Source organism: Muscardinus avellanarius, assembly GCF_963383645.1.
Source record: "Muscardinus avellanarius genome assembly, chromosome: 10".
NCBI lineage: Eukaryota > Metazoa > Chordata > Mammalia > Rodentia > Gliridae > Muscardinus > Muscardinus avellanarius.
This window is the reverse complement of record NC_137796.1, coordinates 28,662,196-28,685,106: the sequence shown is the minus strand read 5'-3', so window position 1 is coordinate 28,685,106 and position 22,911 is coordinate 28,662,196. Positions and strand designations below refer to the sequence as shown.

General features: G+C 53.3%; 1 protein-coding gene across 1 annotated transcript in view; it reads left to right on the top strand.

Moving 5' to 3' along the window:
• Positions 1 to 12,785: 12,785 nt before the first annotated feature.
• The window catches only part of CPNE2 (copine 2), a gene marked incomplete at its 3' end in the record, with an annotated part of 29,715 nt that continues 19,589 nt past the window's right edge, over positions 12,786 to 22,911 (top strand). The window contains exons 1-7 of the mRNA XM_080702185.1: positions 12,786 to 12,998; positions 16,341 to 16,520; positions 18,116 to 18,190; positions 20,056 to 20,127; positions 21,626 to 21,709; positions 21,898 to 21,987; positions 22,768 to 22,866. Of these exons, the coding sequence (XP_080558311.1) occupies positions 12,819 to 12,998; positions 16,341 to 16,520; positions 18,116 to 18,190; positions 20,056 to 20,127; positions 21,626 to 21,709; positions 21,898 to 21,987; positions 22,768 to 22,866 (780 nt within the window). The 5' untranslated portion in view covers positions 12,786 to 12,818. The remainder of the gene's footprint in view (positions 12,999 to 16,340; positions 16,521 to 18,115; positions 18,191 to 20,055; positions 20,128 to 21,625; positions 21,710 to 21,897; positions 21,988 to 22,767; positions 22,867 to 22,911) is intronic.

Below are 22,911 nucleotides of genomic sequence, written 5' to 3'. Positions count from 1 at the left end.
CAGAAAGTATGGTATCCCTGGTGGTGTGTCAGGGTCCCCTACCCCCTGAGTGCCATGAGAATTACAATTGGAGAGGCCTAGGGAGGAAGAGGGATGGGATGGTGCCTCAGTTTCTCTATCTGGAAAAATGATGAGGATTGCTCTTTAAACAAACCTCTATCCTCTTTCAGGGTAATTGTATGTTTCTTTAAAGGTGGTTGTGAGGATCAGATTAGATGACAAAGGGCTTGTGTGCCAGCACAGTGACTGGTCCATGGTGAGCGCTTGGTAACCCCTAACTGTCATGATCATTGGTCCTGGGAACATTAGTAAGCCCGATGAGGGTAACTGCATTCAGGATCCCTGCTGGGATTTCTCGGGCTGGCTTGCTCCCCCTCTGGCTCCCTGGGGAAAGGAGCCATGGAATCCAGACTTCCAGAAGATTGTTGTTTGTGTCTTGGAGCACTCCTCCACTTGCCCAGCCCACAGCTTCCTCCTCTGGGGCCTGAGATGAGCTAGTTAGCCAGGCCCTGCACCGCTATCCTGCTGTCACATCACCTTGCTTTATTATTCTCGGGGCATCTGCCAAGCTCTAAAATCTTCCTATTTGTTTATTTCTGCCTCCGTTTATTATATTTGCCCCCCTCTCCAAAGGGTATCAGCTTCACAAAAGGATGAGAACAGAACTATGTCCTTTCACTTAAAAGAGTGCCTGATTAGCCGGGTGTGATGGCGCATGGTTGGAATCCCAGTACTTGGGAGGCTGAGACAGGAGTTTCACAGGTTTGTGGCCAGCTTCGGCTACTTAGTGGGGCCCTCCACAACTTAGTGAGACCCTGTTTAAAAACAATTAAGCCGGGCGTGGTGGCGCACCCTTGTAATCCCCTACAGGAGGATTGCACAGGTTTGAAGCCTGGCTTAAGAGACCCTATTTCCAAATAAAAATGTAAAATAGGTCTGGGAGTATAGCCCGGAGGTAGAAGGGTTTCCAGAAACCCCAGTACCACCGAATAAATAGATAAATAAATAAATAAAAAATAGGGCTGGGGGTATAGCTCAGAGGTCAAATGCCCCTGGGTTCAATCCCATGTACTGAAAAAAATAAAAGGAAAAAGAAGAATGCCTGATTGCTAGGTGTGGTGGCACACACCTGTAATCTCAGTACTTGGGAGGCAGAGACAAGAGTACCATGGGTTTGAGGCCAACCTCAGCAACTAGCAAGTCCCTCAGCAACCTAACAAGACCCTGTTTCAAAAAATTAAAAAAACAAAAGAGGGCAGGGGTGTAGCTAAGAGGTAGAATGCTCCTGAATTCAATCTCTGGTACCGCAAGAAGGAATAAAAAAAAAGAGAAGAAGAGGAAGAGAAGTGGCTGACACAAAGTAGGGGCCCAGTGAACTTTCACGAAAGGAGTGACTGAGTCTGCCCCTTGTTTCCTCGGCCGAATGAGGTCTGGGATGTTGGTGATGGAGCCTTCAAGAATTAGGAGCTTGCCCTCAAGTCCCTGGAGGAATTCCTGTATCACTTGCCGAGTGCTGGGGACTGCCAGACAGTAGTGGAGGTGTGCATCTGAAGGAAGGTGGGATTTGCCTGGCAGTCAAAGCCTGGAGATTTGGGGAGGCAGCAGCTGCTACCCCGAGTGAGGCATCACCTGCCGCCATTGCCTGCCTCTCCAGGGGACTGAGGTGTGATGGAGAGTCACCCATTCCCCATGTAACCTGGATGGTTTCTTTCTTAACCTCTCTGATCTCTGTTTTACATCGAGGAAAAGGGCATCCTAAGAACAGGAAATCTCTTTAGCATCTGTAGTCATCCATCCTCTTGGTTACTTAATACATGCTTCCTGTGTGGCTCCTCTATGGCAGAGACTGTGCTGGATGCTGGAGATATGGCCCCGTCAAGGCAGACTAGCCCCTGAGAGCAGGAAGCAGATCTGGGGATGGAGAGATGTGAACAAGTGACCAAGAAACGGGAAAACTTCAGTGAAGAGAGAGTGTCAGAGAGAGAATAAAGCAAGCCTGGTGTGGGGGTGCATATCTGTAATCCCAGTGCTTGAGAGGCTGAGACAGGACGATCATAGGTTTGAGACCAGCCCCAGCACCTTAGTGAGACTTTCAGCAATCTAGAGAGACCTTGTTTCAAAAACAAAAACTAAAAGGCGTGGGAGCATATCTCAGAGGTAGAATGCCCTTGGGTACCACAGAGAGAGAGAGAGAGAGAGAGAGAGAGAGAGAGAGAGATATTGAGATTGAGAATAAAGCAGGGCACGGAGGCCAAGGCCTTTGAGTGGAGATGTTAGCAGACTGGAGCTGGTCTTCCTGGGTCATAGCCATATCCCAGCTGTACGGGGCCCAAGCAGGTGCTCAGCGAATGTTTTTTAATGGAGCAGGAGATAGCATGTACACAGCCCCTGAGGTGGGGGCACGTCCAAAGTCCAGGATCCTGTTCTCTCCACAGCTCAGCCGTCTCTCTTGATGACTGTAGTGTCTCCTCCAAGAGCTGGGACATCTGGCCCCCTAATGTGCCCGACTGTCATCTCTCCAAGATATCGGAGAGGACATGCGTGGCTTCCCGTGGATGGTTCCTTCAACCCCTCCCTCTAGTTGGGCCCTGACGACGTTTCGGGGTCATACACGGGGTGGGGGCCCACATGGGAGGGGTGCACTGTGGTGGTTAAGGGCATGGGGCTGCCAGGAGCCCAGCTAGCTGGTTTCAAAGTCTGGCTGAGTGTCACATTCTCAATGGCTTGAAACAGCAGAAATCTATTCTCGCCCGGTTGCGGATGCCCTAAGTTTAAAGTCAAGCCGTCGGCAGGGCCTTGCTCCCTCTGGAGCTCCAGGGAGGGCCCTTTTGTACCCTCCCAGGCTCAGGTAGGCTTGGCATCCCTTGGCTGGAGGCAGCTTTGCTTTGGCCTCTGCCTCCCAAGGATATTGGTCACATGGTATTAAGGGCCACCTATAGCTGGATGACCTCATCTTAAGTAATTACATCTCAAACTACTTCCCATTAAGTTCACATTCAGAGGTACTTGGAGTATTTGGGGGGGGGGCTCAGCTTAGCCTATGACAAAAGAGTTGCTTAACCTCCATGCCTCAGCTTTGATCTGTAAGCAGAGCGATAATAGCAGGGCCCATCTCCTGGGGTTACAGGATGACCTAAGCCCTTTAAAAAAGACCCGGCACAGAATCTAGTGTGTGATTTCCATCTCCTGGGGAAGGGCTTCCTGGGATCCAGGACCAGCCTTGGTGGTGGGCTTCTTGCCTGGGGCATGAGGTTCAGGGCCCCCCACCACTGTCTGGGTAAGAGGGGCTGCAGGTGCCTCTTCAGTGTGGCAGGAGGTCATGACAGGGGCAGGCAGCCCAAAGGCTGCTGGCTACAAGAACCCATAAGCAACCAGTGGCCAGAGCCCCTCCCACGGGTGTGTGAGTAGGGTGCACGCACTTCCGTAGCCTACGGAGGAGTTCTAGTGCTGGGCAAGTGAGTCTTCTTCAGGCTGTCAGCCCAGAGATTCTGGGTAGAAGTTGGCACTGGAAGCCCAAAGCAGCCTAGCAAGACTGAGGGGCATCTGTGCCCCTACCCCCTACCCTCAGCTTTACTTCATAGGTGGGGAGACAGGCACTGAGAGCAGAGGGGGCATACCTGGGTGCACTGGCCTAGTTGCCCCATGGCACTCCCCCCAGGGGACACCACAGGGAAGGACCCCAGGGCTGTGCCCCAATCTCTTAGGTGCCCCAGACCTCCTTTGAGTGTAGCTATGTTTGAATGATTTAGGCTTTGTGGTCACCAAGCCCTCAAGCTGCCATTAGCCTAGTCCTCTGTCTGTGCCTGATCACTTCTGAGGTCCCCAAAGTACCCAGCCTACTCTCAGCTCAGAGAACCTCTGTGCCCACCCCCTCCCTGCAGAGCTTCCTGGGAGGCCAGAGGAGCTGAGGCTCAGAAGGGAAGGGGGCAGGGGCAGGACCCATCCATCCTCTGGGCTCCCTGGGGTGAGGGGAGCCCAGGCCCTGTAGTGACAGGTTGGGGGGACCCCAGGCCAAGTGCTCTGGTGCAAGGCTGAGCTGGACCTGGGGCCTAGGGGGGTCTGAAGGAGGTCCTTCTCCAAGGGCCGGGGCTTAGTGGTTAGATGGGGTGATGGGACACAGCCTCCCTCCAAGTGTGGCTTGGTGGAAGCTGGGGCCCCAGGGGCGTCAGGTCCGACCCCTGCTGTAGCCTCCTCGCCTCACTGTCTGCATCTATATTTATCCCCATAATAGCTTGGCTTCTGGCGGAGCACAGTGCCCAGCAGCAGCCGGTGCCGTAGTTAAGGTAGAGAAGTGATTTGTGTGGAGATGCTGCTCCCACCTCATTCCGAGAGCCCTGAGCCTCCTGGTAGGAGCCCCTATAGCCCTGGGCATACAGGGAGGGCTCCAGAGGCCATTTGGGGCTAGATACCCACTCCCCAGGGACCAGGATGCAGGATGTTGGGGTGGCAGGACCATGGCCAGGGTTCTTATGTGGCTGGAAAGTGAAGCTGGATAAACTAAAGCCTCAGCCCAGAGATTCAAAGAATTTATGAGTCCACAATCCCAGAATTCCCAAATCTGGGCATTTTGTGACTCTATAGTTCCAGGCTTCTGTAATTCCAAGATACCCAGAGTATTTTTATCTTTACATTTTTCTTTACCATCAGCAACTTCCAGCTTTCCATTCCCTACGCCTCAATATCGGGAACAGAGATGAAAATAAGATCTGGTCTCATCTTTAAATTCAAGGGTGACATTTTCTAAGCCAGAAGTTGCAACGTGGCAGCATTGGAGTGATTCCCCATAAAGGCCCAGGGAAGCAGGGGCCCCAGGATTGGCGGGGTTTTCCTTAAACATTGTACGCGAGTGTAACAAAATTGAACAGCAGCGCTGCACACACAACCCAGGGCCTGCTCCCAAACCAACACATCCGTGCCAACAGCACCCACATCCAGAAGTCGGTTTGCTATCAGAGCCTCCTGGTGTCCCCTTCTAGCCAGTCAACACGCTGCCCTGTCCTGCCACTGTCCTCACTTTCAGCAGCAATATTTCTGGGCGGCACCCTCCTCTGGCTGCGCGTTCTTCATTCATCCACAAGGTGGGTAGCCTGTGCTACCTCCCGCCCATGCACATCTGCTCTGTGCACTGGACACCTGTTAAATCACTACTGATGTATCCCTTCTGATGCTAGGGACAGGGTGGTAGTTCGAGTTTGGGGCTACTAGAAAGAGTGTGCTATGGATATTCTGGTGTGTATCTTTGGTGATATGTGAACACTTCCGTCGGGCCTTGCTGGGTCATCCTAGGGTATGCACTAATTTAGCTTTTGTAGGCACTGTCAGAATGTCTCTCCAAAATGATTGCACCAATTTCCACTCTGGCATTCTGTGAAAGCTCAGGTTGCTCCGTGTCCTTGCTGAGGTAGGATATTGTCTGCTTTTTAAAAATGTGGCTGTTCTCGAGGTTGGGGCGGGGTGGGTGCATGGTGGTATTGCATCTGGTTTTACTGAGCTGACTTGGAAGAATAAAAAAAGTGAAGAAAGAGGAAAGACATTCTGGGCAGATGCAGCAGGACATGCAAGATTAGGAAGACACAGCAAGTATGGCTGGAATCCCCTGTCACGGCTGAGAATGGAGGCAGAGCTGAAGGTGTGGGGAGCCCCGAGAAGGAGTTTGGGTGAACAGCGCAGGGCACCACGGAGGGAGAGGCTTTTCTCATTTTGAGCCAGTACCTACAATGTGTTAGGCATTTTGTCATTTCCATGGGGGAATAAAAAAAACTAAACAGATGTAGAAAAACCAGATGATTTTTCCGGAGTCACTTTAGTCCAGAATGCAAGTCCTTTTCAAGGCTAACAGTAGCATTGGCCTATGAGCTAGAGGCAGGAACAATTTTTTTTTTTTTTTTTTTTTTTTTTTTGGTGGTACTGGGGTTGGAACCCTTCTACGCAGACCTATTTTATATTTTATTTGGAAACAGGGTCTCTTAAGCCATCAAGGCTGGCTTCAAACTTGCACGATCCTGTCTCCGCCTCCCAAGTGCGGGGATTACAAGTTAGGAACAGTTTAAACCTACAGGGCTGCCATCTGGAAAATGGGAGTGGAGGCCACGCCTTATCCACTTCCTCTCACCCTTCCAGCTGACTGATGGGAGTGGCCTCTCTCTTCTTCCAGTACTGGGAATTGAACCCAGAGGCATTCTACTTCTGAACCACACTTGTAGCTCTACTTTATTTTTTATTTTGAAACAGGGTCTCACTAAGTTGCTGAAGACCCTGCTAAGTTGCCAAGACTGACCCCAAACCTGCAATCCTATCTCAGCTTCCCAACTACTGGGATAACAGGTGTCTTCCACCATGCCCAGCTTGGGGATGGATGGCCTCTCTGTCTTCTATGCTTAGGAAGGGCTAACCTAGAACCATCTCCCAATACCCTATTTTCCATCCCCCTAGGAGCTAAAGGTTGCTATGGTGGCTGGTTTTGTGTGTGAACTTGGCTAGGCTGTGGTAACCAGTTGTTTGGTCAAATACCAGTCTAGATGTTGCTGTGAAGGTATTTTTTAAGATGCGATTAACATTTAAATCAGCAGACTTTGAGTAAAGCGGATTATCCTCCATAATGTGTGGGCCTCATCCAACTAACTGAAGGACTTCAGCTCAGAGACTGAGGTTTCTCTGAACCTCAGGACTGTGACCCAGAAGCCCTGCCCGCATTTGTAGCCTTCTAACTTGCCCTACAGATTCTAGACCATCTGGCCCCTGCACTCACATTCACCAGATCTTTAGAATAAGTCTCTCTGCACGTACAAATAAACCGTTCTCCAACCTTCTCTGGGGAACCCGAAGATCCTGGGTCTGCTCATTTGGGAATGGAGTAAGGGAAACAATTTAGACTTGCATGTGCTCAAGACCCATCCCAAACCCTTGAAAGCTCTTGTAAACTGAGCAGCCATTGCCAGTGGGAACGGCGTCTGGTTAGCTGAGGGTTCCGGTTAATGGAGCATCACTGTATAGAATGGGGGTTGGCAAGGCTTGTATGGAGGCCAAGTATGACATCTGTTTAATCGGGCCAAGGACAGGCAAAAGTAGGGTCCCCCCGGGGTATGGCAGGCCCTGGATCTGGGGCCTCCTTTCTCCAGTGTAGTCCCAGGTGGCAGCCTTGGCTCCCCTGGAGCCTGCTAGAACCCCTAGCTGCCCGCCCACCCTGTGATTTATGTGTACTTAGCCCCTCGCAGAATCACTGAGAAGACTTGTTCAAACACAGGTCACAGTGGCTGCAGGGCTTCTGCTAGAGCAAGGGCCAAGGGTACTGTGTTTTTCACACACTCCCAGGAGATACCATGGCCACCCATCTGGGACCCGCACTGGAGCCAAGAGTGTCCCGAGCCACCCAGGAGGTGCACTGCTGTCAGAGATTAGATCCCCCGAGCCGGGTTTCCTGGAGGCCCTGAGAGCCCCAGAAGCCACAGCACCCTTGAAGGTCTGTGGGCTGTTGTGTCCCCATCCAGTTCATTCCTCCACCCATCCACCGCCCTGCCTGCCCTAGCATTGTGTACCGAGTCCAGCAGCAGAGAAGGGCAGCCTGGAGCCACGTTTCTCCGCCAGTTTTAGCCCCTTGTCCTCCTTTTGTGACCCTCACATCCCTTGCATTTTTGGTCCCTCCTCCATCATATACTAATCAAGAATAGTCAATGATAGCAGAATCTGCATAGTGTTGTTCCAGGTGCTTTATCTCACTTAATCCTCAAAACACCCCAGAAAGCACTTTTATTGTCCTCATTTTACAGAGGGTGAAACTGAGACACAGAGGGCCTGAGTACTGTGCCTGCGACCCCACGTCAGGTGAATAGCAGAGGCGGGATTCGAACCATGGCAGAGTCCAGAGTCCGTGCTTTAACTGCGGTGTGGCACTGACCCCGGCGCCAAGCCCCTGTCTGTCCCTGCCACCAGCAGGACTTTATGGATCTCTGCTCCCTACAGTTGGCACTGGAGATGGAGAATTGTTTCATTTTCCATGTACTAAGTTGGACAGGCTTCTTCTGATGGTACATGATGCCTCCCTGGGACACCTGACAGGCAGCCCCCCAGCTAGGGTGGCGCTGCTGCTCACTGCCCATTCACTCCCTCCCTGCACCTTCCACATGCTCTCCTCCCACTGGGGCCTTTGGATTTCCACTTGGTCACCTGGCCTTCTTCCTAGCTCCCTGTCGCTGCCCACCTCTAAGTTAGAAGTGCTCCCAGCCAGCTCAGCAGCTCCTCCCAGCAGTGGGCCCCCTTTGACTGCTGCTCCTGGGCCCTGGATCACTGAGGCCTAGGCTGGTGGAGAGGAGGGAGTCATGACAACCTTGGCTGTGGGCTTGGGCACCATCCTTCCCTTGCTGAGAAAAACCACAGCCTCTCTCTTGCTGGCTTCTGAGCGGGTATGAGGGTCCAGGGTTTGAGAAGCGGCTCTGTGATGGAGGTGTGTGCAGGAGAGGAGGCTGCAGATGCAGGGGGCTGTGTGCTGGGCTCCCAGACCCCTTGTGCATTCAGCCTGCTCACTGAGCACTTATGTGCCGGGAATCAGTGCTGGTCTCTCTTGGAAACCAAGCTCTAGGGAGGCAGACAGCTAACACAGGCATGTAGACAAACCTGTAGCATGACCATACAATGCAGTGATCGGTGAAGGAAACAGCATGGAACTGAGGAGATGACGTGAGCTGAAGTGACTGGGGAAGGCTTTTAAGGACGAGATGGTAAGCTGACAACTAAGACCCTTGGTGAGAAGAAAAGCACCTCTGGCGACGGGGACAGCACGGGTGAAGGTGCTGAAGCAGGAGAGAGCCTGGCATGTTTGCCGAGCGGAGGGGGGCCAGTGCAGCCAGGGCAGAGTGGGCCAAGGGAGGGTCAGGTCAGCTCCCCGCCCAGTAGGACTGGGGGTTGGTGTGACCTAGAAGAAGAAGGCATTGGAAGATTTTCCAGGCAGAGCTATGGTAGCATTTGGTTAGATGTTTAAAGGCTCCCTGTGGCTCCTATGTGGGGAGGAGAAAGAGCTATTCCAGAGAAACCTGGCATGGGCCAGGGCATGGCTGGGCACGAGCTGGGGGCCTGGCCAGGCTGGACGGGGGAGTAAGAGATGAGGCCAGAGGCCGGAGGCCATTTGGAGGTGAAAATAGCTTGCACCTCTCGTGTGAGAGGTGGAGGCAGTGTGGGGATTTGTAGAGAACCATGAGTTTCTGGGTTTCTGGCTAAAACCTTTATGTTCTAGACTCATGGCTCAGCCCCAGAGTGGCTGGATCCTGTTCTTCTGCCACACAGCAAATATTTCCTCCCTGGGGCCATAGACTTTGGGGGGCTTTTTCATAGACCTCTGCGTCTTTTTCATTGATGCAGTCCCAGGGCACTTGAGGAATATTTGTTGAATGAATGTGTGAATTAATGGCTGATTCTCAAGCCCTACCTTCTTTGGGCCTCAGTTAGCCCATCTGTAAAAGAGACTAATGATTTCATATCCCCATCCTCCAAGCTGCTTCTGGTCACTCAAAAGGCCTGTGTTCATTTGTCCCGGGAGTCAGGACCATCCCTCCAGCGAGCCTGGCTCCCATGTCTCCTCCTAGAGCCCCCAAACCTCAAATTACCTGTGGGGCGGTGCCATCCGGGAGCTCTTCCATCTTGCCTGATGCGCATGGCAAACCCAACCCTCCCTTAATGACACCTTGCCCGCCTCCTGCTGGGGTAGGAGGGGAGGGGGCCTAGCCCAGCCTAAGCTGTGGTTTCATTTTCCATTGCGTCAGGCCCCAGGGTCTGGCCTGCCTGCCCCGCTGCCCTGCCGGGCTGGCAGAGAGGGCCACTCTGACCCCCGCCTGCCCCAACTTTGGACATCATGTGTTCCCCATTTCGGGGATCCAGAAGCTTCCTGCCAGAGGGTGAGTTACAACTAGGGGATCTGCTCCTCCCCACTGCCCCTCCCCACCCACCACCACCCTCCAGTGGGGGTGTATGAGCTGATTCAGGTGAGGTCACAATGGGCTGGGGGTCCTCTTGCCCATGTTCCCAGGCAGACTGGAGAAGTGAGGGGAGCTGGTGAGGAACTGATGCAAGATGCTGGGGGCTGGGATAGGGAGGGGCCATTACGGGGACAGGAGGAAGTAGCCCTGGACGGTTCCCATAAACACGTTCCTTTGTACTTCTTAGCCTGGATGCTTGTGTGTCTGTGTGACCAGAGTGTGGGACTCAGGGCCTGTGTATCTGACCTCGCTTCAGGTGGGAAAAGAAGGGTCTGATTTGGCAGCAGAGGCTGGTGCTGGCGGTATCCAATATGTGACAGAGGGGCCGTGAGGTGGGGCAGAAGCAGCTGAGCTGGGAGCCACCCAGAAGGGGTGTGGACCGCCTGAACCTGCAGGAGCCGGGACCCTGGCACTCTGGGGTGGACACTTGTTATGATGAGGTGTCCTTGGCTTCCCCAGCCCCAGTCACAACCTGTCCTTCAGCCTCAGGCTCCTCCAGCCTGACCGAGATTCCCTGGCTGTCCCCATAATGCCCAGCAAGCCGCCTCCAAGGCTAAGCATTGGCCCTTGGGGCCCAGAGACCCAGTCTACACTCTGCCTCTGCTGTTTCCTGGCCTCGTGACCTTGGGCAGTAACTCCCACTCTTTGGGCCTCAGTTTCCTCATCTTAAGGTGGGGGTGATCACTCTGCCCCACACCCCGGGCAGGCATGGGTACAAGCAGGCACTCTGGGCCACGGGTGTGTTTGTGTCCGTTTTGGACGTCCCCCTCTCCCTCCAGGGTTGGGGTTGCTCTCCCTCCCGGCGGTCCCAGCTGCTCATGGCGAACGTGAGCACGGCTCGCCAGCCCCTCCAGTAGAAACTGATTTTTTACACGACAAGAATAAATCCTGCAGGCAAATTGCAGTGCTATCCTGATGCTCTGGGCTCGTGTGATTATAATGAGGTTCTGGGGACAGACGGTGGGAGGGAGGGAGGGGGCTGAGGACTGGCTTCATCACTGTCTAGATCCCCCCTCCCCAGTGCCAGGCATGCCCCAGGGCTCTGCATCTGAAGGAAAGAGAGGGCCTGGCCTCCCACAGACCCGGGCCTGGAGCTGCCCAGCAAGAGGCTGGCACTCAGAGTGGACTGTGGCTGGGGTCAGAGGGGGAGGAGGGGATCCAGCATGGGGACTGTGACATGGTCCTGTGGGATAACAACAGCTGCCTCTCCTCAGCTTGACAGCCAGCTCTCCCCCCAGGCTGGAGTAAGCTTTTAAGTAGCCAATCAGATCATGTCACCTCTCTGCCTCTGAGACTTCCCGTAGCTCTCAGGTGGAAACCCAGTTCCCCACCAGGGCCTACAGCAGCCCGCAGGACCTGGCTGCTCCTCGTACCCTTGTTCTAGCCAGGCAGGAATGTGAGGGCTCTGTGGGGGCTGGGATGGGAGAGTTTTTTCCTGAAGGATCCCACTACTGATGCGGTTCTTGGGACCTAGTAGATGCTCAGTAAGCCCTCCAGAGGAAATGAATGCACCTTGGTTTTCTCCCTTAGAAAATGGGGCAGTGTTACTGCTTGCCCCTGGACACTGAAGAAGGATGCAAGACGCTGTGCAGGTGACATGTTATCAGTGCTCCCAAGCTCAGGGACAGGGATCTGTGCTCCCAGAGGAAGCCCCCTTGGGTCACGTCCCTCCTCTAGGGTACAGAGTCAGTTAGGTGCTCAACAATAAGGGGACAAAATATTAGTCAAGGAATTGGAAGCTGGCCCTTGTCGGGTAGATGTCTGGGTACCAGGCTTGTCCACCTGGATAAAAGGCCCGTGTTAAATGCAGGTGCACCAGTAGGAATAAGATCTTAACACAGGGGTCTCAAAGGACTGTGCCTTGATGTCGCATGGGCAGATAGCAACCTGCAGGCTTGTCTGCCAGGCCTGTGACAGGTGAGGCTTAGAGCTTGCCTCCACCCCGGAGATGCTCCAAGGGAGTGCCTGGTCCTCAAAAGGAAATTGGGACCAATCACCGTGTGTGAGCATCGGTGCTCAGATGCAAGATCTGGGGAAGTCACAAATGAGAGAAGGGTCAGCTTTGCATGGAAGATAAAGGTCAGCTCAGCCAGGATCCGAGTGATGCAGTGCTTTGTCCACTGTTCACTTGCACACTTGTCCTTTCATTCAACAAATGGACGCCGACTGCTTCCTGTGCTCCAGCCTGGGCTGCAGATACAGCATGAACAGGACGCAGTGAACCAGGTCAAATTGGGTGAAGGTACCTCGGTAGGCTTGCTAGTGGCTGAAGCAACATGAGAAACCTGAGCAGTGGTGCCCACCACTGTGGCACTAAGATGCCAACATGCTGGCTGCTCAAGGGAAGCCCTGTTTTCCCTCACTGGGATTGGGGGTGGTCTGACATGCCAACACATAGGAACCTGTGGCTATCTCATGGGTAAAGACTGACCAAAACAGAAAAACTCTGAAGGAAACCAAATATACCTCCCAGAAACTCTTTTCCCTTTTTGGTACTGGGGATTTAATCCAGGGACATTCTACATCTGAGCAGCACTCCAGCCCTTTTGATTTTATTTTGGAATAGGGTCTTGCTAAGTTGCAAATGGCTTCAGACTTGCAACCCTCCTGTCCCAGCCTCCCTGGGATTACAGGATGGGATGGGCCACCACACCAGGCTCCAGACAGTCCTTTCTCACACATTTCTTTGCTTGCTGCCCCCCCAATTCTCCACCCACTTCCTGAGGGTCTGATGGCAATGGCTCTGCACAGTGTGTGTGGGTGGGGGGGCACAGCAGTGTCTGTCCCCACCTGACCCTTGCTCCTTTCCCCCTAGACTGCGAAGAGCTGCTGCTGCCGCCACCGCCAGCCCCCATGGCCTACATACCAGGCGGTGGACCCCCAGCAGCGGGGGCGGCCCCTATGGGCTCCCAGTATTGCGTGTGCAAGGTGGAGCTGTCGGTGAGCGGCCAGAACCTGCTGGACCGGGATGTCACCTCCAAGTCTGACCCCTTCTGTGTCCTTTTCACAGAAAACAACGGCAGGTGGATGGAGGTGAGGCCCCCCTCCATGTTCATTTGTGGTGGGTAAGGGGCTCTGGGCTGGGGGCCTCTCACTGTACCAGGGAACGCTGGGGCTCTCAGGCCCTTGAAAGTAGGTGGACTGTGGAAGGGGTAGGCAGAGGAGGAGTACTTTAAAAACTATTACTATTAAACCCAATGTGGTGGCACACACTGGTAATCCTAGATTTTGGGAGGCTGAGATAGGAGGATCGCGTTCATGGACAGCCTCAGCTACTTAGTGAGGCCCTCCACAACTCAGTGAGACTCTGTTTCAAAATAAAGAATAAAAAATAGGGCTGGGTGTGTAGCTTGGAGGTAGAATGCCCCTCAGTTCCATCCCCAGTACTGAAAAAAAAAAAAGAAAGAAAACTTACTATTAAAATTAAATTTTATTTTTATGTTTAAAATATTAAAATAATTAATAGTCAGGTATGGTGGCCCACACTTGTAATCCCAATACTTGGTAGACTGAGACAGAAGGATTTCAGGTTTGAAGCTAGCCCTGGCAACTTAGGCCCTCTGTAACAAATAAGAAATAAAATTGGGCTGGGGATGTAGCTCCGAGGTTAAATACCCCTAGGTTTAATTCTCAGTACCACAAAAAATAAATAAATAAAAATAAAATATATTGGGATCTAAGTTATGTATTTTTAGTTTAAAATTTTAATATTTATTATTTTATAATGCCTTAAATTGTTATATAGTTACAACTTGTATAGTTTTACAAAAATACTCCCACTTTTTTTTTTTTCCCCAAAATTGAGGATTGAACCCAGGGGCATTCTACCTCTGAGCTATACCTCCAGGCCTATTTTTTATTCTTTACTTTTTGAAACAGGGTCTCACTAAATTGCAAAGGGCCTCACTAAGTAGCTGAAGCTGGCCACAAACCTGCAATCCTTCTGTCTCAGCCTCTTAAGTACTGGGATTGCCAGCGTGCACCACCATGCCTGGCTCCCTTCCACTTTTAAATAACCTTCCTGACCTTTATATCTAATGGGACACACAGAAGTAAACAGAGAAACAGGAAGCTCAGACTCTGGACCTAGAGCTGGTTCCAGGCCCTGCAATTTCTTGCTTTGGCCTTAAGCAAGTAACTGTCCTCTACTGAGCCTGTCTTAACATCCATGAAATGGGAATTTTATTTCACCCTGCCTGCCATTGAGGCCCCAGAGCTGGGGACATCAGTGGTGTCCTAACCAAGGGTTTCTGAGTGGAAAGGCTCTGAGCTTTGGGGAGGGATACAGTTTAAGGAAGGATATTAAAAAATCAGAACTGCTTGCACCTTTAGCTTTTCAAATGTGCTGTGTTTCCTAGTCCAAAACGAAACTGGAAACCCAGCATGGTGGCAAATGCCTGTAATCTCAGTACTTGGAGGCTGAGACAGGAGGATTGCAGCTTCAAAGCCAGCCTCAGCAACTTAGCAAGGTTTTCAACAACTTAGTTGCTTCCTAATAAAAAATAAAATAGGGCTGGGGGTGTAGCTTGGAGGTAGGATGCCCCTGGGTTCAATCTCTAGTACTATGAAAAGAAGAAAGAAAGGTGGGTAAGAGAAAGAAAAGGCAAAGAAACTTTAAAAAAGGAAAATTAAGATAAACTTAAAGAAGACAGTCAAAATGGTTAGGAGCACACCTCTCAGGGAGATCTACTATTAAGAGTGTGGTACCCAACCTTCCAGCTAGTTTTATATACAAGTATAATTTCCAAACTACGTATTTGCTTTTTATTTTTATTTTGGGAGAATATTAGGGTTGAACTCAAGGGCATTCTACCGATGAACTATACACCCCAACCCTTTTTATTTTTTTTATTTTGAAACAGGGTCTTGCTAAGTTGCCGAGAGCCTTGCTAAGTAGCCAAGACTGGCTCTGAACCTGTGATCCTCCTGTCTCAGCCTCCCAAGTACTAGAAGTACAGGCGTGTGCCACCATACCTGGCTTTACTTTTTAAACACATATTTAACTGGGCCACAGTGGGTGACTGAATGAACATACTGTGGTCTACAAAGACTTTCCAAAAAAAAGATGTTGGCTTTTTCTTGTGTTGAAAAAAAAAAAAAAAAAAAGAATTGGTGCTGGGATTTTGGCCTACTTCACAGAGGGGAACCAGGCCCAGAGCGAATGGCCACTTCTCTGTGTCACCCAGTTTGTTAGTGTTATAGCTGGAAGTGGAAGATGGGACGCGAGGTCAGCCTGGACTCTGGGGAACCCAAGCCTGTGGCGGGTGTGTCTGGGGCACTAGGCCTCCAGGATCCCCATGTGGAGTGGCCTCCCCCTATTCATGGTGCTTCCTTAGTCCCCAGTGATCTCTTCCCACCCAAGCCAGCCACCCTGGCTAAAAATAGCTCAAGGCCGAGACCTCTTGGGTCCCAGCTGCTCAGGCGCTTAGAAATGGACCGGGTGGGAGGAACAATCCACATAGCCCAGGCCCCAAAATAGACTGTCACCCAGACTCTGTGGTTTGGGGCCCCAGAGGCAGGGAGGCAGGGTTCCTGTCCCACGCCACTTCTGTGCACGGTTCAGGATTTCACACAAGATCCAAACATCTGCCTTCTGGGGGTGTGGCTCCTCTGATCCTACCCTCCATCGAAGGACCTCCTTCCTTCTTTTTGTTTCCTGTCTTAGCTGACTTATAAAATGTGGTTTGAAAAAGGTTTTCCCACTGGGCGTGGTGGCGTATGCTTGTAATCCCTGTGCTTGGGAGGAGGAGACAGGAGGATCACACAGGTTCAAAGCCAGCTTACGAGATCCTGTTTCCAAATAAAATATTAAAAAAATAGGTCTGGGAGTGTAGCTCGGAGGTAGAAGGGCTTCCAGAAACTCCAGTACCACCAAAAAAAAAAAAAAAAAAAAAAAAAAAAGAATAAAGAAAAAAGAAAAGAAAAAAATAGAAAAAGAAAAGGGTTTTCCCAAAGATGAAAATCATGAAAACTGTAGATCGTTAAATTTCTTTCTTTTAGAGAAGTGAAATCTGAGGCCCAGATGGGTAGAGGGACTCGTCCTCTGTCACTTACCCAGGCAGGGACAGTGCCCAAGATCTTACTTTGGTACCTGGGAATGGAACCAGGGTTCAAGAGCTAAGAATATGAATAATAGAGTCAGACCTGGCTTTGAACCCGCCTCACCTAACTGTTCAGTCTTGGTAAGTCACTTAGCGGCTCTGTGCATCCAAGTCACCATCTGTGAGCTGGGGTAGCGATTGCTTCGGCCTCACCAGTAACTGAGCACCTAGCCTGAGCTGCTGCTCAAGAGCTAGCGGAATGACTTCTGGCAGCCTGCGAGGGCTCAACCTGGCCACCTTGACTCTGCCTCCCATTCCCCTGCCCCTCTACCAGTATGACAGGACGGAAACGGCGGTCAACAACCTCAACCCTGCGTTTTCCAAGAAATTCGTCCTGGACTACCACTTTGAGGAGGTGCAGAAGCTCAAGTTTGCCCTGTTCGACCAGGACAAGCCCAGCACACAGCTGGATGAGCACGACTTCCTGGGCCAGTTCTCCTGCAGCCTGGGCACAGTGAGCCGGGCCCCTCCTGGTGGGTGGGAGCAGGGCAGTCCCCAGACATCACTGGGCAGCCCCTGGGGAGGTTGCTCCCTCCACCTGGCCCCGTTTCCTGGCTGGGTCCTCAGATGCGAATGCAGGTGGCCTCAGGAATCAGCAGGCACCAGGGCTGGGGGTGGATGAGGCAGGTGGGTGGGGGCCAGGGTGAAGGGGTGGTCAAGCACAGTGCAGCCACTGCCTCCACCCTGGAGGGGCCCTGCAGCCCAGGCATTTGACGGCTAGTGGTCATCATCTGTGGCCTTGACTGCCTTGGGGGGAGCATGCTGCCAGCAACAGAGACTCACAGTGGCTGTCCCACCTGTGACTGATGCACCTTGTGCGGGACCTTGGGCACTTGCTTTCCCTCTCTGGGAAAGCTGCTGGAGGCTGGGAGGGGCAGGGCCAGGAGTCCCAACACCTGTCCCACTCAATCCTTCTGGTTCCTGGGCCGGCCCCCACCTCTTCCTGGGCCTCAGTTTCCCCAAATTACACATATGAACAAGGATGATGGAGAGAAGAAAAGAGAAAATGTTTTGAGAGGTCCTAGCAGAGACTGAAGTGCCCTGGGTCTTGCAGGAGATAATATTCTTTAAGAAAGCAAAGCTGGACAGCAGAGGCCATGTCCCTTTTGTGTAGGAAGCAGGGTGTAGCAGTCAGGGTCTCTGCCATGTGTCCACACCCTCAGAGAGTAACCAGGGAACCAGAGAGTAACCGGGGAGCCAGTAACTTGTGGACAGGGGCAGGGGACCAGGAAAGCAGTCCAAGGTTGGCACCAGTGGGGGCCTGACCACCTCTCACATGGCACAAAACAGCAGTGCCGGGGCCTGGCCAGAAGTATGGTGGGGGAAGCAGACCACAGAACTGGCGCCAGCCCTCTTGCACTCCCAGCTCCTGTTGGTGCCTCCCCCCCCCCCAACACACACACCTTACTGGCTGAATCTCTGAATCCAGGGACCAGGGGAGCCTGGTGATGCAGACCGCAGGGCGCAGTGCGGGTGTGGGGTGGACAGTGAACAGCCTGCCTGGGAGACAGGAAAAATACCAGCAGAGGCCCAGGCAGGGCTGGGATGCAGGGCACAGGTGGGAGGGGACTTCCACGCCTTCCTCTTTCCATATTGTTTTGATTGTTGAATCTTCTACACCTATGTCACCTATTGAAAACGATGAAAATACATACAAAGAATGGGAGCTTGACCTCCCAACAGGCCTGCACTGAGCAGGGCGGGGTCTGCCCGTGCTTATGGGGAAGGCTGTGGGGGGCTAACCTCCTTGTAGTTATCTTCAGAACATGAGCCCCATGTGGGAGCCAGACTTCCAGGACACCACTCCAACTGCGGGACCCCGACTAGTGTCTCAACCTCTCTGGGTCTTGGTCTCCTGGGCTGTCCAGATTGGCTAGTCACGGTGGCTGTCTGTCTCCATGGCCAGGGCCAGCAGGTGAAGGTTTAGCCAGCCCTGGCAGGAGGCAGCGTGAAGTGGTGCCCGCTGAGGATCCATCCTTCCAGCCTCCCCCACCCCACACACACACACATACACTTGCTGAGCTCCTTTCTCTGTGTCTCCCACCCCAGATCGTCTCCAGCAAGAAGATCACTCGGCCTCTGCTGCTGATGAATGACAAGCCTGCAGGGAAGGGCTTGATTACGGTACCAGCCCCCTCCTGCTTTCCACATCCCCCTCCACCTCCGCCTGCCTGCTGCCCTCCCCCATCAATGGGCCGCTCCTCTGGCAGATAATCACCAGCTTTGTTTGGAGTAAAAAGGCCCAACTTACAACTTAGCAACAGGTCTCTTAGCAACGGGCTCCAGGCTCCACAAATGATGCATGGGGGGGGGGCGCCAAGCTGGGGCGGGGGGCTGTCAGGAAGCCCCAAAGATTGCGGCTCCCAAGGCAGGGGCTTTCCACTCTTTCCCCCTGGAGGCCTCCAGAGCCTCCCAGCACTGCTCTGACACTGGCACTGGCCCCTGCCCGCCTGCCCTTGGGGGTCTTTCCGAAGCGCCTCGTGCATGATGCTCTGCTTGCGGCTGCGATGCACAGAGCTTCAGTGATGCGCAATGATTCCTGCGATCCGCGATGGTTCCCCCGCGTGCGTTATGATTCCAGCTAGGCGCAGGCTCTTCCTGTGGATGGACTCTGCGTCCTCTCAGGGTCCCAGAAGGCAGGGTAACCCCATTTAACAGATGAAGGAAATGAGACCCAGAGAGGAAGGTCCCCAGGGCAGTTCAGCTAGTGAGATTATCTCAGAGTTGTGCGATGCGGCCACCCCTGAAGCAGAGAGGTGCAGCTTGGCGCGCTCCTGGGGCCGTTCCCCCGCCGCTGCACACCTCCTGTCACTCAGAGCCGCGAGGGACACATCGGTCCCAGCTTTTCCTCCCTGCCACAGTTGTTCTTTACCCCTTCACTCAAGTGTCCTGGGCTCAAGGCAGGCTGGATTCACAGCATATCCCGAACACTGTTCTACCACCCGGAACGCCCTGCCCAGCCCCCACTTCTTGGTGTTCAGGATCTTCCATCTAACGGCTTTCACACCCCAGCCAACCTGTACCTGGAAGCCACCCCAGAGGGACCCCCAGCCTAGTCTCCACCGTCTCCAACCCCCTAGCGTTTCTAGTGGTTCTGCAGATCTCACTCCCCTCTTCGGGAAATGGGGGCAATGATGGGCCATGCTTTATATTGTTGAGGGGGTCCCAGGACAGGGAAGGAGGAAGGGCAACCGCCAGCCTGGCTGCACTGCTGAGGCCTGATGGCTTGCCTCAGGTGAGGCTATCCTCCAAGTACTGGAGGATCTGGACCACCAGCATTGCTGTGAATGGGAGAGAGGCCTGGAGGGGGCACTTGGCAGATTCAAGGTCCCCCAGCTGGTCCGACACTGGCTGGGCTTGTGCACAGGGTCAAGGAACCAGCAAGGGGCCAGGAAAGCAGCCCAGGGCTGGGACTAGCAAGGGCCAGACCCTCTAGCATGGTGGGAAGGCAGGGGTCTGAGGACCACGGCCAAGGGGAAGGCGTGGAGGACAGGTGATGTGTGAGCTGATGAGACAGCAGAACGAACTTGGGTGGGCCCCCTCACTCCCCCATGCCTCAGTTTCTCCAGTTGCATGGTGACGTTGCTGTGGTTGCTGATACCTTAGTGTTCTGAGGTCTCTTGGGCTGCAGAGGGGACATGAGGAGGCCTGTCATGCTGCTCCTGGCCCAGAACTGCTCCCCACGGCTATAGATATCCCCATGCCTGGTGCCTGCTGCATCTGCTCTGCCATCCCACGTGCCCTCTCCTGGGCCACGTGGAGTCACTGTCACTCTTCATATCCTGATGGGTCGTTATCTTATTTTCTAAATGATGAAAAGTAAGGTTTGGACAAGAGCCTTGTCCAAGATCACTGGGCACCAGCCCTCCGAGGCCTCCTTCCCCTCTGAGCCCTGGGGAGCTGGATCTGGGGCCCCTCTGCCCACCGTGCACAGAAGGAGGCGGGCTAGAAGGAGCAGCACCTCTCCTCATGGTCCCCTGACCTTACAGATCGCCGCCCAGGAGCTGTCAGACAACCGGGTCATCACGCTAAGTCTGGCGGGCAGGAAGCTGGACAAGAAGGTAAGGTGGACAGACGGGGCTCCCAGCAAATGGTGTCCATGCCACAGCCCTCTCTGCCAACCACCTTTATTGCCCTCAGGGGATGGGCCTAGCACAGGGCTCCCTAGGCGGCTCCAGATTAGGACTCCTTCATACTGAGGGAGCGAGCTTACCACTGAGCATTTAGCACCCAGCTGGAAACCCACTTGTGCTTGGTACACCATCTCACTCAGTGTAACTTCCAGGGCTCTTACAGCATACCGCAGGCCCTGCCTGACGTGCCCCAATGTCCTGACCCCTGAGCTCACGTTTCCTCTCTCCCTTCTTCATTCTGCTTCCACCGAACCCGCTTCCTTGCTCTCCCCACATTTTTTGTTTGGCTGGGCTGGGGATCAAACCCAGCCTGCCCTGGCCCGCTCCTGTCCAGGACCTTTGCTCTTGCTCTTTCTCCACTTCCTCTGGCTGTTCTCAGGGCCCCTGCCTGTGGGGGCCTGCTCCTGCAGGGCACTCCCTCTTGGGGATCGCCCTGGAAGTGCAGTGGCCCTCCAGTGCTCCCCTCTCCCACCTCACTGTTCCCTGGCACTGCTGTCTTACTTGCTGATCTTTTTCACCCTTGCTGGCATATAATCTCTTTAGAGTGCCATGTTTTTTAAACTGAAATAAAATTGTATGGGAGTTACTAGGGATTAAACTAGGGCATTCTACTCTGAGCTATACCCTCACCCCTTTTTTATTTTGAAATAGGGTCTCACTAAGTTGCTGAGGCTGATCTTGAACCTGCAATCCTCCTGTCTCAGCCTCCCAAGTACTAGCATTACAGGCATTCATTTAGCTGCCTGGCTAAATGAACTTGTAAAGGCCATCACATACCTCCAGTAACAGGCAGGATGGTATTAGCTTTTTGTTTGTATTTATTTATTTATTTATTTATTTATTTATTTATTTATTTATTTTGTGGTACCAGAGATGGAACCTGGGTGCATTCTACCTCCGAGCTACACCCCCAGCCTGATTTTTTTTATTCTTTATTTTGAAACAGGGTCTCACTGAGTTGCAAAGGGCCTCACTAAGTAGCCGAGGCTGGCCACAAACCTTCGATCCTCCTGTCTCAGCCTGCCAAATGCTGGGATTACAAGCGTGCGCCACCATGCCCAGCTTTGGTTTTAGTTTTTAAGACTCTCGCTAAAATTAGTGTGATACCCTATGAGGGCCTGGCCTGTTCTGGGAGCAGGCACCCTCTCGGAGTCCTGCCCTATCATAGATGCTGGAGCTCCACCACCTGTGAACTCTGAGGCTCAGCACAGCTCTGGCCAGCTCATGTCGAGTGTTTCTCTAGGGGACTGTGGTCTGAGGGACCTCAGAGCTCCCAGCCTCTTGCTGAGACTTGCAGAGGCTCAGGAGAGAGGGCCAGGTGGGCTGTGTCTGCAGCTTCCACCTTGACTCTGGGTTGAAGGCACACCTCAGTCTCCCTGAGTTTGGCATGGTTATTCCCCCTCACCCATATTCTTCTGCTCCCCAGGACCTCTTTGGGAAGTCGGACCCATTTCTGGAGTTTTATAAGCCAGGGGACGATGGCAAGTGGATGCTGGTTCACAGGACTGAGGTAGGTGCATGGGGCCGGGGGTTTCATGGTCTGCTGACAGCTTACAGTAAGGCTGTGCAGTCTCAGCCACGCAATGGCATCTGAAGGCCCACGAGGATGCTCACTCACTCCCATCCTCAGAAGTGTGGCTCTGGGTGTCTCCTTCTTGTCACATCTGTCCTCACTGGCTGGTACTTGCTATTCTGCAGGTGATCAAGTACACACTGGACCCTGTGTGGAAACCATTCACTGTGCCGCTGGTGTCCCTGTGTGATGGGGACTTGGAGAAGCCCATCCAGGTGAGGGGAACCCCTTCCCCTCTGCCCACTCCAGCCTCCCATGCAGTACCTGGTCAAAGCTCTTCCTTACTAAGATGGAAAGAACCTCGTCTTGGTGGGGAGGGAGGAGCTGGGTCCTGTTTCCTGTCTGTCTGTCACTCTGGGGACCTGGGCAGGCTCCCCAGCCATTTGAGCTCCTCTAAACGGCCCTTCCTGGAGAACTGAGGCAGAAACACTTCAGAAACCATCAAATGCTACAAATGGAGTCACATGGCGGGGCAGGGGTCACAAGTCTCTAGAGGTCCTCAGTCCGTGGAGCTGGGTCTATGAGCAGGTAAGGGACAACTAGGTCAGGCAGACCCCTGAACGGGCTTCCAAGAAACATGGCTTCTAGTCCTGGGGCTGTGCCTCTGGCCATGTGCTTTCTCCTCAGGGTCTCTGTTTATACCCCAGCAGCATGGGTGCTATCATTCCTGCCTTCCTCCTACAAGTCTCACAGCAGCAGTTAGAGAGCTATACAGTGGCAGTTTCTGTGCCCGTCAGCAGTCTAGAGCGGGCTGCGGGCCATGGGCCACACGCAGGGCTGCTGTCCCTGGGCGGGCACACTTTCTCCACTGCCTGGGAGTCGGAGTCACAGGAAGTTTCCTACAGGAGGCAGTTCAGGAGCTTCCAGAACCAGCTGGGCAGGTGCTGGGGGGAGGAACTGCCCCGACAGAAGAACTGGGGTTTTCTCTGGGAGCTGAAAGGGGCTGGAGAGCACCTCCTGGGGCAGGTCAGGGATAACCATGCTGGACCCACCAGGTCATGTGCTACGACTATGACAACGATGGGGGCCACGACTTCATCGGCGAGTTCCAGACGTCGGTATCACAGATGCGTGAGGCTCGTGACGGTGTCCCGGTGAGAGAAGCTCGTGTGTGGGGACCCCACGATCTCCCCAGGGGC